The sequence below is a fragment of the Bos grunniens genome, chromosome 21 (assembly GCF_055505025.1).
Source record: "Bos grunniens cultivar Pamir isolate PY7600 chromosome 21, Bosgru_T2T1.0, whole genome shotgun sequence".
In the NCBI taxonomy this organism is placed as follows: Eukaryota; Metazoa; Chordata; class Mammalia; order Artiodactyla; family Bovidae; genus Bos; species Bos grunniens.
In genome coordinates this window covers 41,676,525-41,694,821 of record NC_141185.1, presented here as the reverse complement: position 1 = coordinate 41,694,821, position 18,297 = coordinate 41,676,525, and the positions used below count along the sequence as shown (strand labels likewise).

The window sequence follows — 18,297 nt, the reverse complement described above, 5'->3', positions numbered from 1 at the left end:
TTATTATCATCATTTTTCCTCAACAAAAATATTTCCGTTCTTTATACCTTCTCTTTGTCGACAATGTATATCCTACTTCCTTTACATACCAAAATGTTTCACTTATCACTTTTACATATCACAATTTCTAAGAAGGACTGATGTTGAAGCTGAAACTCCAATACTTTGGCCACCTGATGCGAAGAGCTGACTCATTGGAAAAGACCCTGATGCTGGGAAAGATTGAGGGCAGGAGGAGAAGGGGACAACAGAGGATAAGATGGTTGGATGGCATTACTGACTCAATGGACATGAGTTTTGGTAAACCCCAGGAGTTGGTGATGGACAGGGAGGCCTGGCATGCTGCAGTCCATGGGATCACAAAGAGTCAGACATGACTGAGCAACTGAACTGAACTGAACTGAACCCTTGAAAGTTTTAACAAAACCAAGAAACAAGTGACTGAAATGTTACACCATCATTTTCTGATTGGCAAACTTAAGAACATACTTCATAACCTCAAAAACATACATTTTTTTTCATAGTGTAATTTTTCTTCAGCGTTACAACATGTATGTTTAATAAACCCAAACATCTTTAGTTTCTGTCTTGGTCTTACAAGAATGCAAAAATAGGTAATCAATTTATGGATTATAGCCAGAATAGCCAAATTACACATTCAATTTTAAAGCCTTTTTTCCTTTGCATAGTTAAACCAAGGCTGAAGATCCAGGCAAAGTGAACTGTGTTTATATTTCAAGGACATGATGAACGTCAACCTCAAACTTTTTCCCAGGCATAATTTTGTTTTCTCAGGGTCTGAAAAAAATGTTTTATTAAGTTAGCTTTCCCTAACTGCATATGCAAAAATAACCAGGTTTTTTTTTAATTTCAAGAGTTTCATCTTAACCAATCTTCCCTGTAGTCTGAAGAATACTATAGCTATACATTGTCCAAAAGAAAATCATCTTTCTTTTTTAGTCATAAATTCACAGTTAAGATTTTTCTTAATCAACTGAACCTGAATTTCCCATTTTACATAAGGCAATAAGAGTACCAATCATACAAATGGAATACATGCCCACACACCAAATGACAGATATGTCATAAACCCTCTCCTACTTGGGGCCTGAGTGCATGCCAAGGGTGACTAGTACAGAATCCCAGGCAAACATTTTCCTGATTCAAATGGTCCTCATTGGTAGTCAAATGTAAGAACCAATTGCAAATTACCCAAATGACACTCACTGGTCATAAATGGTCCTCAACAATAGTCAGATGTCAGAACCAATTGCAAAGAATGCCCCAAAGCACTTCATGCTCACAAACAGTCCTCAGTGGCAGACAGACATCAGAACCAATTGGCAAAAATGCCCAAATAGCAGTCAGTGCTCATAAACAATCCTCAACATCAGACACATGTCAGAACCAACTGGCAAAGTGCCCAAAAAGCACCTCGTGTGTCTCAAGCAGTTCTCAACATCAGACACTCATCAGAATCAACAGGCAAGAATGTCCAAATAGCCCTAGCATTCACAAATGGGAAGGCACACCGGTGGACTTACCCTGTCTTGGAGCTTGTCAGCTCATCCCAAATGCAAGTTTCCATTCCACCAAGAAAAGTGTAAGTTGACAGCCAGGGCCAGGCAGGGGAAAAACAGGGAGGATCCTCAAAACAAATGGTTTCAGCAACTGCTAGGAATGTCCCCCAAATCTACCTGGGGTTAGCTAGCTTACAGTAGCAGGCTAATACATTGTCATAGCCACAGCTCTTCCCTGGAAGACTCAGGAGAGCCAGGTGCCATGAACGCTCAGGAGTCAGCCATAGCCAGCCCCGCTCCGGGTGCCAAAATCTGTTACTGAAAGGTATGTGTGGGAGGTCCAGCTGCTCACCGCTCAAAAGTCAATAAGCAGGCCAGGTTTGTGGAAGGGAAAGTTTGCTTTATTTCAGATGCCGGCAACTGGGGGGTAGGGTGGCAGATATCTGTCCAAAGGCCGACTCCCCCCACCATCCTGACAAGCAGCGGGTAAGAGTATTTATGGACAGAGTTGGTGGGTGGGGGGTGGTGTTAGATGCAGAAACAACATAGTCATCTCTAACAGTCATCTTCAATTGGTCATCAGTGGTCTGACTAGCATCATCTTGGTTGTTTTAGGTAAAGTTAATCTTCAATTCCGGGAGCACTTGTTCCCATTTCTTTGCAGTCAGTTCTCAGAATTATGGCAGCTCAAGTCCTGGGTACAGTCTGGTCATCATGTAGTTAACTTCTCCACCTGAGGTTTTGATATCTATAAGACAGCTCACAGGATATGGCTCAGAATATTATCTACAGCCCTTGAGAAAGAACTAAAGATCCTTGACTATACTTAATGACTACATTATTATTATTTATTCTCCTTAAACTGTTTTCCTTTGTTTCAGCATTTCTCACTTCTCTGATTAAATTTATTCTTTGACTCAGGCAGAAGACACAGTAGGGGGACAAGGATCATAGAATCCTGCTCCATTTCAAAATCAGGGTGAAGCTTTCACTAGTCGGGGAAGGTGACTGGAGAAAGATGAGAATAAAGAAGATCTATGACCAATAAAAAGAACAAGAATTTAATCACAGTCATATCAGCCCCCAACCAGGGATTTCAGAAAGCCTTAATCATGTCCTGTGGTGTTAAGACAACAACCCTACATTTTCCTGACAACAGATGTTGGTGCTTGTATTTTGGTCTTTGCCTCCAAGCACTGGCCTCCTCATAAAGTCAGACAGCTTTAAAAATGTATGTGTGTATGTATTTGTTTTATAAATAGAAATATATTTGAGGTTATATGAAAGGAGCAAAGTATTTATCTCATCACCCAGTTAAGGACTTTAAAAATATTCATGCCCTATAATGTCCTTTACAACAGTAAAGTAAGTGGGAGTGTTGCTTTGAATTTATGAAGAATAACATATATAATTAATGACTTTCCCCTTCTGTCTGCATTGTACTTGCTCAGTTTTTTTTCAGACTTTGTGAAAAGGCTATATATAGGGAAAAACAATGTGTATACGTAATAATAAAGAAATACCCGTGCTCTGTGACAGAGGGGTGGGAGGTGGGAGGGAGGTTCAAGAAGGAGGGGACATACATATACCTATGGCTGATTCATGTTGATGGATGGCAGAAACCAACACTGTTCTGTAAAGCAATTATCCTCCAATTAAAATATATTTTCTAATGAAAGAAAAAATGTGGACTATCAATGAGACGAAAAATGACCCATTTGGATACACGTATTAATAGTTTGAAGATAGTTCCAGATATTCTCTCTACATTCACCTTTCATATTTAGTGCATAACTGGCATAAGAAGATCTTCAAAATTAGGTAACTCAGATGTATCCTCAGATCAGATCAGATCAGTCACTCAGTCGTGTCCGACTCTTTGCGACCCCATGAAACGCAGCACGCCAGGCCTCCCTGTCCAACACCAACTCCCGGAGTTCACCCAGACTCACGTCCATCGAGTCAGTGAGGCCATCCAGCCATCTCATCCTCTGATGTATCCTAGTTGAACACAAAAAAGTGAGAAAAAACTAATTTTGCTAAATATATAATAGAGAGTAGAAGACTGTTGGAACTGTAGAAATCTTCAAGATTGATTCTGAAAAAAAAATTTAATTCTGAAACTAGTGGCAATGGTTGTTCGACAATGTGATAGGACTAAATGCCTCTGAATCGTACACGTTAACATGACTGAAATGGAAAATTTTGCTATATGGATTTTACCATAATAATAATAAAGAAATGACCTTTCTGGACTTCCCTGGTGGCCAGTGGTTAAGAATCCACCTGCCGATGCAAGGGACTCTAGTTTGATCCCTGATCCAGGAAAATCCCACATGCCAAGGGTCAACTAACCCTATGCATCATAATACTGAAGCCTGCATGCCCTCGAGCCTGTGCTCTGCAACACGAAGCCACTGCAATGAGAAGCCTGCATGCCACAACTAGAGAGTAGCCCCCACCTGCCACAACTAGAGAAAGCCTGCACAGCAACAAAGACCCAGCACAACCAAAAATAAATAAATATTTTTTTTAAGGATGACCTTTAAAAAAAACAACAACCATAATTCATCTAAATAGGCCTGGAAATCTACTCTGCTAGGAAGCTAAGATCTGAGACTTGAAGGAGAAAAGAACAAACCTGGATTGAATTTGCTAGGATTGCCCATCATTGTTCTTGTTGACAACCTGCGAAATGTTTACAAACTTCAAGGCAAACGCGAGTTCAGTCAGTACAATCAGGAAAGACGTGACATGCACTTGGGCCCAGGCAGATGGTACCCAGGTGTCTCTGGATGTTGAATTGGCCCAGTTCCCTACTGAGCCCGTAGCAGAGAGGAGCTGGTTTGAGAGCTACTGATCCTAAGAGTGTGCAGCAGAGTCAGCTGGCCATGAACCGGGCCAGCACAAGTGGCCTTTCATGCCAGAGCCCTGCTGGTCGCCAAGAGGACAATCCCTCCATTCATTTCTTCTCTTTGGACACTTGTAGTCTTGGGGCCTTTTGGATGTTTGTTGTTGCAGATGACAGAAAATAGGGGTGGATCAGTGTTATAATAGGATTTTCTTTCTTTTAAAAAAAATTTTTTTTTTCTTTTTAAAATACATTTATTTTTTATTGAAGGATAATTGCTTTACAGAATTTTGCTGTTTCCTGTCATGAATCATGAATCAACATGAATCAGCCGTGGGTATACATATATCCCCTCCCTTTTGAACCTCTCTCCCATCTCCCTCCCTATCCCAACCCTCTAGGTTGATACAGAGCCCCTGTTTGAGTTTCCTGAGCCATACAAAAAAATTCCTGTTGGCTATCTATTTTACATATGGTAATGTAAGTTTCCATGTTACTCTTTCCATATATCTCACCCTTTCCTCCCCTCTCCCCGTGTCCATAAGTCTATTCTCTATGTCTGTTTCTCCACTGTTGTCCTGTAAGTAACACATGAAAAGATGGTCAACATCGCTCATTATTAGAGAAATGCAAATCAAAACTGCAATGAGATATCACATCACACTGGTCAGAATGGCCCTCATCAAAATATCTACAAACAATAAATGCTGGAGAGGGTGTGGAGAATGTAAAGTGATACAGCCACTATGGAAGACGGTATGGAGATTCCTTAAAAAACTAGGAATAAAACTACCATATGACCCAGAAATACCACTCCTAGGCATATACCCTGAGGAAACCAAATTGAAAGAGAAATATATATCCTATTGTTCATTGCAGCACTATTTACAATAGTTAGAACATGAAAGCAACCTAGATGTCCACCATCAGATGAATGGATAAGGAAGTTGTGGTACATATGCACAATGGAATATTACTCAGCCAAAAAAGGAACACATTTGAGTCAGTTCTAAAGAGGTGGATGAACCTAGAACTTATTATGCAGAGTGAAGTGTGTCAGAAAGAGAAAGATCTATACCATATTCTAATGCATAAATATGGAATCTAGAAAAATGGTACTGAAGAATTTATTTACAGGGCAACGATGGAACATTTTATTTATTTATTTATTTGGTTGTGCCAGGTCTTAGTTGTGGCACTCAGGATCCTCCATCTTCATTATACCGTGTAGGATCTAGTTCCCTGACCAAGGATCAAACCTTGGTGCCCTACATTGGAAATACAGAGTCTTAACCACTTGGCCACCAGGGAAGTCCAAGTAGGATTTTCTTTAGACTAGGAAAATCCCTGATTAGAAATAAAACAATAGAAAATGGGGAAGGTGAACAACACCAGGCAGCATAGCTCCTGAGAAAAAGGCTTTATCCTAAAATATAAGGTGGCCCAGCACAATTCTAGGCCAGGTCATGGATTATTAAAGTGTCATACATCAGATGGCCAACAGGGACATGATGAGATGCTCATCATTGCTAATTATTGGAGAAATGCAAATCAAAATTACAATGAGGTATCACCTCACCAGGTCTGAATGGTCATCATCAAAAAGTCTACAAATAAAAAATGCTGGAGAAGATGTGTAAATTGGTGCAGCCACTATGGAGAACAGAATGGGTTCCTTAAAAAACTAAAAAATAGAACTACCATATGATCTGGCAATCTTACTCCTGGGCAAACAATAATTTGAGAATGTATATATACTCCAGTGTTCACTGCAGCATTGTTTAGAATAGCCAGGACATGGAAGCAATCTAAATGTCCATTGACAGATGACTTGATAAAGATGTGGTACATATATGTGATGGAATATTACTTGACCATAAAAAAATAATGCTATTCGCAGCAACATGGATGAACCTAGAGATGATCATACTAAGTGAAGTCAGTCAGAGAAAGACAAATATCATACGATATCGCTTATATGTGGAATCTTAAAAAGAGTATAAAGGAACTTATCTACAAAATAGAAACAGGCCCACAGACATAGAAAATAAACTTATGGTTACCAACAGGGAAAGGGCGGGACAGTGGTAAATTAGAAATTTGGGATTAACAGACAGACCTTACTACATATAAAAAAGATAACCAACAAGGACCTACTGTACAGCACAGGAAACTATACTCAATATTTTCCGATAACTTATATGGGAAAAGAATCTGAAAAAGAATAGATATATCTATATGTATAACTGAATCACTGTGCTTGTTATACACCTGAAACTAACACAACATTGTAAATCAACTACAATAAAATAAAATTTTAAAAGAGATGTATCCAGACGAAAATAAATAAATATATTTTTTAACAAAAGAAATGAAAAAAGAAAATTAAGGTTTTTTTCTGGAGGGCCCAGCAAACTTCTCAGCTTGCTCACTGATCCGATTTGGGTCTCATGCCAATTTCTGAACTGATTTAGGGCCATGAATATGGGTCATTCTCTGACCAACCACCTCCCAGGTCTGGAGGTGAAATTTACCTTCACTAAGGCACATGAGGGGTCCCATGGGTGGGCTTGGGGAAAAGAACCACACAAAATTGGAGCTCTGTTAGCAAGGAGGAAGCAGTGAGTGAGTGCTGTGTAAGCACAGAAAATGCAGAAGGAGGAAGGTGCAGGACGGTATATACAGAAGGCTGACAGTTTTTGCTAAAAAAAGAGAGAGCTGGAGAGAAAGATAAATATATATATATTCATGTACTCATAAAATAATTTAGATGGGAAACACCCAGGTGTCAGGTGAACTGTTCACTCTACACTTATTTATACTGTAAAAGAAATTTTATTTTGGCCACATAGTTTGTGCATCTTAGTTCCCTGACCAGGAATCAAGCTTACCCCCTGCATTGAAAGTGTGGAGTCCCTATACCTTTAAAATTTTGAACCATGTGAATATATTAGTGATTAGAAAAAAAAAAGAAATTAAAAAAAGTGGACCTTCAGAAGCATGAGAGTGTGAAGGGGCTTGGGGACTCCAGATCTGAACACTTTCAAGGGCTTTGCTGCAGATTAAGTGGATGCTATGCTTACATATTCACCCAGGGTCCCAGAGGGTGATTGTTGGGTCAGATAATCACACACATACACACACACCAAACATAAACCATCAGAAGCAGTGCAGTCTGCATTCATCCTTAGGAAGGATGTCTCTACAGTTACTGCCTCCAATGGGAGGGTCATTTTAGTGACTGTGTGGGGGAGTGGCAGGCCCTTTCTTCTGTTACCAACCTCTGAAGCAGTGGTCCTCAACCAAGGGTGATTTCACAGCTCTCACAGAGGGATCTCTGACAATATCCACAGGCATTTTTGGTTGTCAGGACTTGGGGGTGGGTGCTACAGGTATTTAGTGGTTATTATAAGGGTACTGCTAAACAAGCTGGAGAAGGCAATGATACCCCACTCCAGTACTCTTGCCTGGAAAATCCCATGGATAGAGGACCCTGGTAGGCTGCAGTCCATGGGGTCGCTAGAGTCGGACATGACTGAGCGACTTCACTTTCACTTTTCACTCTCATGCATTGGAGAAGGAAATGGCAACCCACTCCAGTGTTCTTGCCTGGAGAATCCCAGGGATGGGGGAGCCTGGTGAGCTGCCGTCTATGGGGTCGCACAGAGTCGGACACAACTGAAGCGACTTAGCAGCAGCAGCAAACAAGCTAAAATGGGGGCTTCCCTGGTGGTCCAGTGGCTAAGATTCCATGCTCCCAATCCAAGGGCCCAGGTTCACTTCCTGGTTGAGGAACCAGATCCCACGTGCCACAATTACAGATCCCAAGTGTCCCAACTAAGACCTGGCACAGCCAAATAAATAAGTAAGGCATGTTAAAATGGACAGGACAGGCAGCCACCCCCCTCCCCAATAAAAAACAATCCCTCCCAAAAGGTCAACAGTGCCACTGTTGAGAAACCCAGCTCTAAGGAAGGAAGTATAAGCCGAGCTCTCCATGGCCACCACGTAAGAAGATACCTGTCTTGGTAATTGCCACTTGTCTTACTCCCAGATGAGAGGTCTTACTAGAATCCTGCCATGAAAAGGAAGTGATGTGGGAAGCTGTGATATCCAGGCTTTAATGGAGTGCAGACACAACCCTCCCTGTCAGAGTTGGTTTGCTCCGTCCGAGAATGGGATATGGTGCCCATGGAGCTGCTGTGCTGCACTTGTCTTCAGCAGCTCACAGCTGAGAAGCAGTCGGACATTCTCCTTACAGGAATGTTGTGATGACCGCCTCCCATGTGCTGCTGCTGCTGCTGCTAAGTCGCTTCAGTCGTGTCCGACTCTGTGCGACCCCAGAGACGGCAGCCCACCAGACTTCCCCGCCCCTGGGATTCTCCAGGCAAGAACACCAGAGTGGGTTGCCATTTCCTTCTCCAATGCATGAAATTGAAAAGTGAAAGTGAAGTCGCTCAGTCGTGCCCGACTCTTAGCGACCCCATGGACTGCAGCCCACCAGGCTCCTCCGTCCATGGGATTTTCCAGGCAAGAGTACTGGAGTGGGGTGCCATTGCCTTCTCTGTCCCATGTGCTGAGCCTTCTTCTAATCTGTACAAATGAAACGGAGCAGGACCCTACGGTCCGTCCCCCCATGTCCTTTGCCTGCCTTTTATCTGTGGAAAACTTTAGTCAAAGAGTAAGTTTAATCAGAGAAATGAGAACATGAAGAAACAAAGGAAAACAATCAAAGGTGACCAAATAATAATAAGGTAGTCATTAAGCACAGGCAAGGACCTTTTATTTCTCCTCAAGGGCTATAGATAATATTCTGAGCCATATCCTGTGAGCTGTCTTGTAATACTGAAAGCCCCACCAGGTGGAGAAGTGAACTACATGATGACCAGACTGTAGCCATGACATAAGCTGTCACAATAGCGAGAACTGGTCTCAAAGAAATGGAAACAAACTGACCTTGGAACTGAAGATAACTGTACCTGAAACAACCAAGATGATGCTGGTCAGACCAATGATGACCAACCTCAAGACGACTGTCAGAGCTGCCTGTACTGTTTCTGCACTGAGCCCTCTCCCTCAGCCTATATAAGCTCTTGCCCCCTGATTGTCAGTGAGGGAGTCAGCCGTTGGACAGATGTCTGCCTTTCCCCACCTCAGTTGCCAGTATCTAAATAAAGTAAACTTTCTTTTCCACCAACCTGGGCTGTTTATTGGCTTTTGAGTGGCGAGGGCCCAGACCCCACACAACTTTCGGAAACGGAAATACACCTAATCTTCGTCAACTCCACCTCACAGATGAGGCCCAGGTAGGCTAAGGTCACTTGTCACAGTCAGACAGCTGGAGACTTGCTGAGGTGACCTCTGACCCCTGGCAGTCTGGTTTCAGAGCCTGACCAATCACATAACACACCCCTGTCCTGCTCCTGCACACCGAACCATCCTGCCTCTCTGCATACTCTTGGGAGAAGGAAACTCTCCTCCATGAAGGTCATTCTGACATACTTTCCAATGAATAATACACAGGAGTGACTATTTTCCCTCATCCTCACCAACAAACAGCGGGTATAGTGAAGTTTTAAAGCCTTGTCATCAACCCTTATTATTTCTGTTTTTCACCTCCCACCTTAAAATGAAATTAAGAATCTTTCCATGAATTTACATTTGTGTTTTGTGTTTCTTTTTCTATGAGAAATTTGCCTGTTTTTCTATTGGGATGTTTATTCTTTTCTTGCAGATTTAAAACACTTTGTTTATTAGGAACATGTAACAATTGACCATCCTGTATCATCAGTTTTTTGCCGAAATTTATCTTTTATAGCTTTTACTGTATTTTTCTCTTCCTGTGCAAAGGAGCTTCATTTTTTCTGTCCTTGGATGTATCAGTCTTTTCCTACTTGGCTTCTTGGGTCTGATGTCACCCTGGGAAACTTCTTACCTATAATATATTGGGTTGGCCGTGTCAACTTAAAGAAGATACACAATGTGAGAGTTGTGAGTTAAAAGCTTTATTTGGGGCAAAATGAGGACTGCAGCCTGGGGGACAGCACCTCGGATAGCTCTGAGAGACTGCTTCACAGAGGCAGGGGAGAAGCTCAATATATAAGATTTTGGTGAAGTGGAGGGGGTTCAATGCAATCAAGCGCTTATTTTACAAAAGGTTTTCTGTTACTCTCGAGGAGCTGATGTCACCATAAGGGATTTAGTGCTGTTTTAGATATGAAGAGATGCAAGGACTGGGGTCATGCAGTCAGTTTCTGAAAATTAAAGACCTGTTCCATCAGTTTCCCTAGAGCTCAGAGTGCCTCACTCCATCCTGAACTCTCTGGGGTGTTGAAGGTCAACAGTTGCAACAGCACCGGGTTCAATCTCTGCAGAGGCAGATGGCAAATGCCCTTGGCAAGCGCCAATTTGCAGTTGACAGCCAAAAGTTCCTTTGGCTTTTTTTCCATAAGATGTTATGGGAAAACATGAACAAACTTTTTAGCCAAAACAAAATTATTCAAAATATTTACCCCTGTTTCCTTTTTACAGATTCTCACTGTAGAACTCTAATCTTTGAGTCCATCTGAAGTTAATACACTAAATTTGAATGTGCTTGTGTATTTTAACATGGGAAGAATCACAAATAGATCATCTATAATCTTAACATAATGCAGATTTCAGTTGAGTCACTCTGTCTTTTGAGATTTACCGAAAAATCAACCCAAATCCCCATTGCACACCTGAAGGGAAGCCCAACCCTGTTTCCAAGGCTTCTGTCGGACCCACAGTCAAGTCCTGATTCTCTGCTCTGGCTGAACTGTTGAGCTCGTTTGTTCCCCGACCCTCACCACAGTCTGTTCTCTGTTCCCTCAGCCAGATGAAAACTCCACCTACTGTTTTCAACTGGTTTCAACTTTATTTTCTTGGCCTCCAAAATCACTGTGGACAGTGACTGCAGCTGTCAGTTAAAAGACAGTTGCTCCTTGAAAGAAAAGCTATGACAAACCCAGACAACATATTAAAAAGCAGAGACATCACTTTTCCAACAAAGGTCCGTATAGTCAAAGCTATGGTTTTCCCATAGTCACATACAGATCTAAGAATTGGACCATAAAGAGGGCTGAGCACCAAAGTATTGATGCTTTCGAACTGTGGGCTGGAGAAGACTCTTGAGAGTCCCTTGGACAGCAGGGAGATCAAACCTGTCAATCAACCCTGAATAGTCATTGGAAGGACTGATGTTGAAGCTAAAGCTCCAATACTTTGGCCACCTGAGGCAAAGAGCTGACTCATTGGAAAAGACCCTGATGCTGGGAAGGGCCGATGACAGGAGGAGAAGGGGCCAGCAGAAGATGAGACGGTTGGATGGCATCATCAACTCAATGGACATGAGTTTGAGCAAACCTTGGGAGATGGTGAAGGACAGGAAAGCCTGGAGTGCTGCAGTCCATGGGGTTGCAAAGAGTTGGACATGACTGAGTGACTGAACAACAAACCATTAAAGCCCTTCCCAGCAGACTTTTCTACGGGGTTGGGGGAATGGTGCAGCTTTCCTGCTGCTACACCAACAGTAAACTGGACATTAAAGTTCTTTGGTCAATTCATGCTTCTCAAGTGGCACTAGTGGTAAAGAATCTGCCTGCCAATGCAGGAGACATAAGAGATGTGGATTCCATCCCTGGGTCAGGAAGATGGACAGAGAAGCCTGGTGGGCTACAGTCCATGGGGATGCAAAGCATTGGATGCGATGAAGCTACTGAGCTTGCACATGGTCAGCTCACCAGTTTTGAAATCAAGCAGGACTGTATGGTCCTTGCCCCCACCACCATGTTCTTTCCCTGCCTTTTGCCTGTGGAAAACTTTAGTCAAAAAATAAGTTTAATCAGAGAAGTGAAAAATGCTGAAACAAAGGAAAACAGTCTACAGAGAATAAATAACAATAATGTAGTCATTAAGCATAGTCAAGGGCCTTTAGTTCTTTCTCAAGGGCTGTAGATAATATTCTGAGCCATATCCTGTGAGCTGTCTTATAGATACCAAAACCTCAGGTGGAGAAGTTAACTACATGATGACCAGACTGTACCCAGGACTTGAGCTGCCACAATTCTGAGAATTAACTGCAAAGAAATGGGAACAAGTGCACTCCAGAACTGAAGATTAACTGTAAACAACTAAGATGGTGCTAGTCAGACCAGTGATGATCAATTGACGATGACTGTTAGAGATGACTGTGCTGCTTCTGCATGTAACCTCCCCCTACTCTTGTCTATAAAAGCTCTCATCCCCTGCTTGTCAGGGGAGGGGGAGAGTCGGCCTTTGGACGGATGTCTGCCACCCCACCCCACCCGCCACCCCCCGCCCCGCCCCAGTTGCCGGCATCTGAAATAAAGCGAACTTTCCTTTCCACCAATCTGGTCTGTTTACCCGCTTCTGAGCAGCGAGCAACGGGAACCCGCACACAAACCTTTCAGTAACAGTTTGGAGTTTCTCAATGACAAATTTCTCTAAGAGTCTTAGGCTTCCACCCATTTTGCTCAAACAGATACACTGTATTCTGCTTCCCTCCCACCTTTCTTCCCCTTCAAAACTTCTGTTTGTTTTTGTACTAGGTGTCACAATTTTCTTGTTGAGCATTCCAGGACAAACCACTCCCTCAGGATTTTGTCTTCCAATCAAAATATTTTCAAAAACAAAAAGAGCATTCTATCATTAAACATACCTTGGTATTATCTATTTAAAAACAAATTTCTCTTTCTGTTACAGTATTTTGAAAGTCTTGTCAGTAACACAAAATTTTCAAATGGCTTGTAAGGCTTTCATTTTTTAAAAATCAGGCTTTCATTATTACTTATTAATGAATGAAGTTCATACATCAAAGGATTCTTTCATTCTTAAATTAAGCCTTGCTTAGTAATACTGTGTGTTTCTTGTAAAACATGCTCTTAAGTGTGTATCAGGGATGTGTAACTTCATAAGTAAGTTCATAAGACTTTAAAATAGGGATGCTCTGTGAGTGTGTGTATCTGTATGGGAGCCACCTGCAGGATGGTTTTAGAAGTCATAATGCACTAACTCGAGAATACATTAAGAAGGCTTCCTTTCTCCTCTGTGCTTTAAAACAGTTTAAATGCCATTGGAATCATCTTTCCCTAAAAAGGCTTTATTTATATAAGACAGACTTCAGAACAAAGAAAATTACCAGAGACAAGAGGAAAAATACTGTTTTTGGTTGCACCACACATCTTGTAGAATCTTAATTCCCCAACCAGGGAACAAACCTATGCTCCCTGCAGTGAAAGTGCAGAGTCCTAACCATTGGACCACCAGGGAAGTCCCAAAACACTTTTAACTGTAGATGAACAAAGATGAGAATTCATCTAGCTTTTTCTCAAAAACCATGTAAGCAAAAAGATAACAGAGTAAAACATTTAAAGTACAGAAAGAACAATACCAATCTAGAATGTCATATCAGTGAAGCTATCCTTGAAAAGTGAAGAAGGAAGAAAGAGTTTCGCAGAAGACAAAAAATCCAGGTAATTTATTACCAGGAGACATACTTCGTAAGATGTTAGAAAAAAAGATCTTCAGAGATAAGAAAATTGATATTGATCAGAAATTTGATCTATATAAAGAAAGAAAGAACAGTATATATGCAACCAAGAGATAAGATACACAGACATAAAAACACCAAGTTAGGTAAAGAGACCAGAGGAATATATTCCAAATGAAGAAACAAGATAAAGCCCCAGAAGAACTAAATGAAGTGGAGACAAACAGTCTACCTAAGAAAGAGTTCAAGGTTATTATCATAAGGATGTTCAAAGAACTCAAGAAAACAATAGATGTACAGAGCAGGAAGTTAGAGGCTTTTAACCAAGACTTAGAAACTATAAAGAGAGACAGTAAAAAGATCAGTCATTGCCAGGGGTTCACCAGAAGAGGGGAGAGAGATTAATAGGTGGAATACTGGAGTTTTTTAAAGAAAATTTTTTGGCCACACAGCATGTGGGGATTTTAGTTCCCCAACCAGGGACTGAACCAGCACTCCCTGCATTGGCAGCTCAAAGTCTTAACCACTGGACCACCAGGGAAGTCCCACGTATTGGACTTCTCTGGGGTGGTATAACTATTCTGTGTCATACTATAAGGGTGCATACAAGACTATGAGCTTGTCAGAACACACAAAACTGTACAACACAAAGAATTAACTCTAATGTTAGCTATGCACATTGTTTTTTTAAAATGTTAAGCCCCTCTGCATTTAATAACTTTTTTCCTTCAGCATATTTTGTCTTGTATTAATATGCCACTGTGGTTCTCTTACAGTCACTATTTGCATAATATGTCTTTCCCATCCTTTATTTTCAACCTCTTTGAATCTAATGGATTTTTAAAAAAATCCAGCCTGACAATCTGTGAATTCTGATTGGAGTGTTTAATCCATGCACATTTGGTGTTTTAATTTATCTAGTTGGAAGTATCTTTGCCATCTGGACATTTGTTTTCTATATGACTCTTGGTTCCTCTATTCCTCCTCTATCGCCTCTTTTTTAGTAAATGGATATTTTTTTGTGTATCATTTTCATTCTTGACTTTTGGACTATTTCTGGTTTTAGTTATCTTCCTGCATGCTAGCTCACTTCAGCCGTATCTGACTCTGAAATCCCATGGACTGTAGCCTGACAGGCTCCTCTGTCCATGAGATTCTCCAGGCAAGAATCCTGGAGCGGGTAGCCATTTCCTTCTCTAGGGGATCTTCCAGACCCAGGGATCAAACCCTCACCTTTTACATCTCTGGCATTGGAAGGCAGGTTCTATACCACAAGTGCCACCTAGTTGCTCTAAGTCTGAAGCACCGAGGAGGGGTAGAATTGGAATCAGGAGAACCGGTAAGAGTCACCATGTGGGTACAAACTGCTGACCACACTCTCTCCTGGCTTCTGGAAGCTGATTTGGTCCTGTCTTCCTCTCAGGGGACTGATTTGGCCTTTGGTCCCTATCTGGCTTGCTGCTAAGTCCTTGACTTCAGTCTGAGCCTGAGGAATCAGTCCTTCCAACCTGGATCTTCTTACAGTCACTGGCTGTGATTCCAAGGTTTTCTGATCTCTGAGCAGCCCTGCACACCTGCCAGAATTCAGGAAGGAAGCTCCTGTCTAGGTGCTGAAACCTTGGATCTCAATCAGCTAACACTGAAAGGTTCTTTCCAATTCTTTTAATTGCCTTAAAATAGTACTGGAAACATTTCTCACCTTCTGCTCTTCCCATGTGTTATCTCATTGAATCTCTACAAGGTATTTGTTCCATGCTTTTAACACCTTTTTGCCCGAGTTCAGACAAACAATACCTGAAATTGTAACCCTTTTATGATAGGATGAGTTAACTTTAGTTTTTCATATTATGAAACTACAGAGTATCTTAAATATGTTTCCTGATAGATTTAGGGCAGCAAATCCCTTCTGGATATTTTTCTCTGAAATTACACTGAAAGAAATAAACAGCTGTCAGGCGGATGCAGGCTAAATCATTAGATTGCTGACTCAGTGCTCTGGAAGTTACAGTGTGTCCTGGAATGCAAGTCACTTGCTCTGACATTCAAGTACTCTCTTTTGGGGGGAAAGTTAACATAAATTAGTTGACGGAGGCTGAAAAGAGGACAGGAGAATAACTAGCAAATGCATGTACTACTAACAACCAGGATTCTAGCTGTACAGGCAAATAGTCAAACAAACAGATCACATGCAAAATATGAGTCATGCCTCATTTAGGATGGCAAAAGCCTGGTGTTAACAATGGTTCTCTTTATAGGCTTCTCTCTCCATGGGATTCTCCAGGCAAGAATACTAGTGTGGGTCGCCATACCTTTCTCCAGGAGATCTTCCCAACCAAGGGATCGAACCCATGTCTCCCATGTCTCCTGCATTGGCAGACAGGTTCTTTACCGCTAGTGCCACCTGGGAAACCCCCATTAAAGTTACTGAATTGTATTTCTTTGTTGCTTGGTCTTGTTTTCCCCTTCAAGACCCTATAAAACAGTTGTAATGAAAACAGTATTTTACAAACACAAAACCAGTGCATTTTATCCTTAAGTCATATTTCATTTCAACCTCTCTCGATGCAGAGTCAAGAGGCTTACTGGCCAGGGTAGAGAGCTCACATGCACCCTCTTTGGCTTGATGCTAGGCTTGAAATAAGGCTTTGTGCATTTGATTGACTCATTGAGTAGCCATTCGAATGGCCTAGTCCCGACTTGGAACTTAAACCATCTCCCAGAGTGATGAGAGAAGAGGGTCCTTCTGTCTGTCTCTGCTGGGCCTCGGGGCTTTCTTCAGTCCAGTGAGAGAAAGCTCTCAAAGAGGAGATGTGAAGGGAGCTCCTCCTTTCTGAAGGAGGGTGCTACAAGAGAGCAAGAAGGGTCCAGCCACATGGTCAGTGTGATGTGGGTGTCAAGCTCCAGCAAGAAGGGGTGCAGAATACAGGGGATCTACAAGGGGGCTGCTGGGTGGGGTCCTATGAGTCCATGTGAGGGGACCTAGCTTCCTGAGGAGCCCTGAGCCCAGAGCTCAGCTGAAGAGTTTACCGGTCCCCACCAGCACTGCCCTGAGCTGGGAGCCACCCAGAGTCTTGGTGGTGGGGTGAGGCCAGGCTGCAGGGGCCCTGAAGGCGTCACAGGGAGGATAATGCAGGCTCTTGGAGGAGCTTAGCCAGAGAGATGGGGGAGAAGCTGGGCCTACCGGGGCCATGCCTTCGGAGAGCTGCAGGCTCCCCAAGGCCTCAGCTCTCAAGCCATCAGGGAGCTTAGTGCCCACACAGCCAGGAGTGCCCCTGGGACCCAGAGGAAGACCGTCTCACACTCAGACACTTGGACAGATGGAACTGGGAGGCTGGCCCATGCCCAGTAACAGACAAAAGAACCATTTGTCTCTGAACTTTAAACCTGATGGGCCATTTAGTTGGGTCTGTTGGTGTGTTTGCTCTGTTGCCCTGAGAGGTACTTGAGGAAGGTGGGAAGTTATGAAAACACAACGAGAAACAACGTTTTCTCTGTACATCCCAGCTGTGGCCTGCATCTCTGCAGGTAGGCTACAGGTTGAGGGGAAGCACAAATGTGTGCACACACTCACACCTGGTGTAACAGAGCATGTGGGAGTGAGTTTGAGCAGCAGAGCAAAGCATACACAGCCTTCTCCACGTGGCTCTCTCCTGCCTGATGGTTCCTCCCGGGTCTCATAGTGGCCTTCTGCAGAAGGGGGCCTGGACATCCTGCCTACATCCCTTACATTGGAGCTTGTGGCACCACTGCAGAAGAACCTCCACACAACATGCCTTTTCTTTCTTTTTAAACCACTTTATTGATGTATGATTGATATGCCAAAAGCTGTATATTTAATATATGCAAATTGATGAAATGGAGATAGCTCTATATCTATTAAACTATCACCACAATCAAGGCCTTTAAGTCCTCTTTTTTAATTAATTAATTACGTATGTATTTTTTGCTGTGCTGGGTCTTCATTGCTGTGCAAAGGCTTTCTCTAGCTGCAGCAAGTGGGAGCTCCTCTTTATTGTAGTATGTGGCCTTGTTGTCGTGGCTTCTCTTGTTGTGGCACGTGGGCTCAGTAGTTGTGGCACAAGGCTTGGCTGACCAGGGATGGAACTCAGGTCCCCTGCATTAGCAGGCGGATTCTTAACCACTGGACCACCAGGGAAGTTTCCTTTTTAAAAAATGTTTATTTTATATTGAAGTATAGTTGATTGACAATGATGTGTTAGTTTCAGGTGCACAGCAAACTGATTGAGTTCTAATAAACAGGTATCTATTGTTCCTGGTGGCTCAGAGGTTAAAGCGTCTGCCTCCAATGTGGGAGACCCGGGTTCGATCCCTGGGTCGGGAAGATCCCCTGGAGAAGGAAATGGCAACCCACTCCAGTATTCTTGCCTGGAGAA

General features: G+C 42.5%; 1 protein-coding gene across 1 annotated transcript in view; it reads right to left on the bottom strand.

The window, feature by feature from the left end:
• Positions 1–1,899: 1,899 nt before the first annotated feature.
• The window catches only part of LOC147349497 (uncharacterized), a 45,192-nt gene continuing 28,794 nt past the window's right edge, over positions 1,900–18,297 (bottom strand). The window contains exon 3 of the mRNA XM_086364119.1: positions 1,900–3,521. Within this exon, the coding sequence (XP_086220245.1) occupies positions 3,374–3,521 (148 nt within the window). The 3' untranslated portion in view covers positions 1,900–3,373. The remainder of the gene's footprint in view (positions 3,522–18,297) is intronic.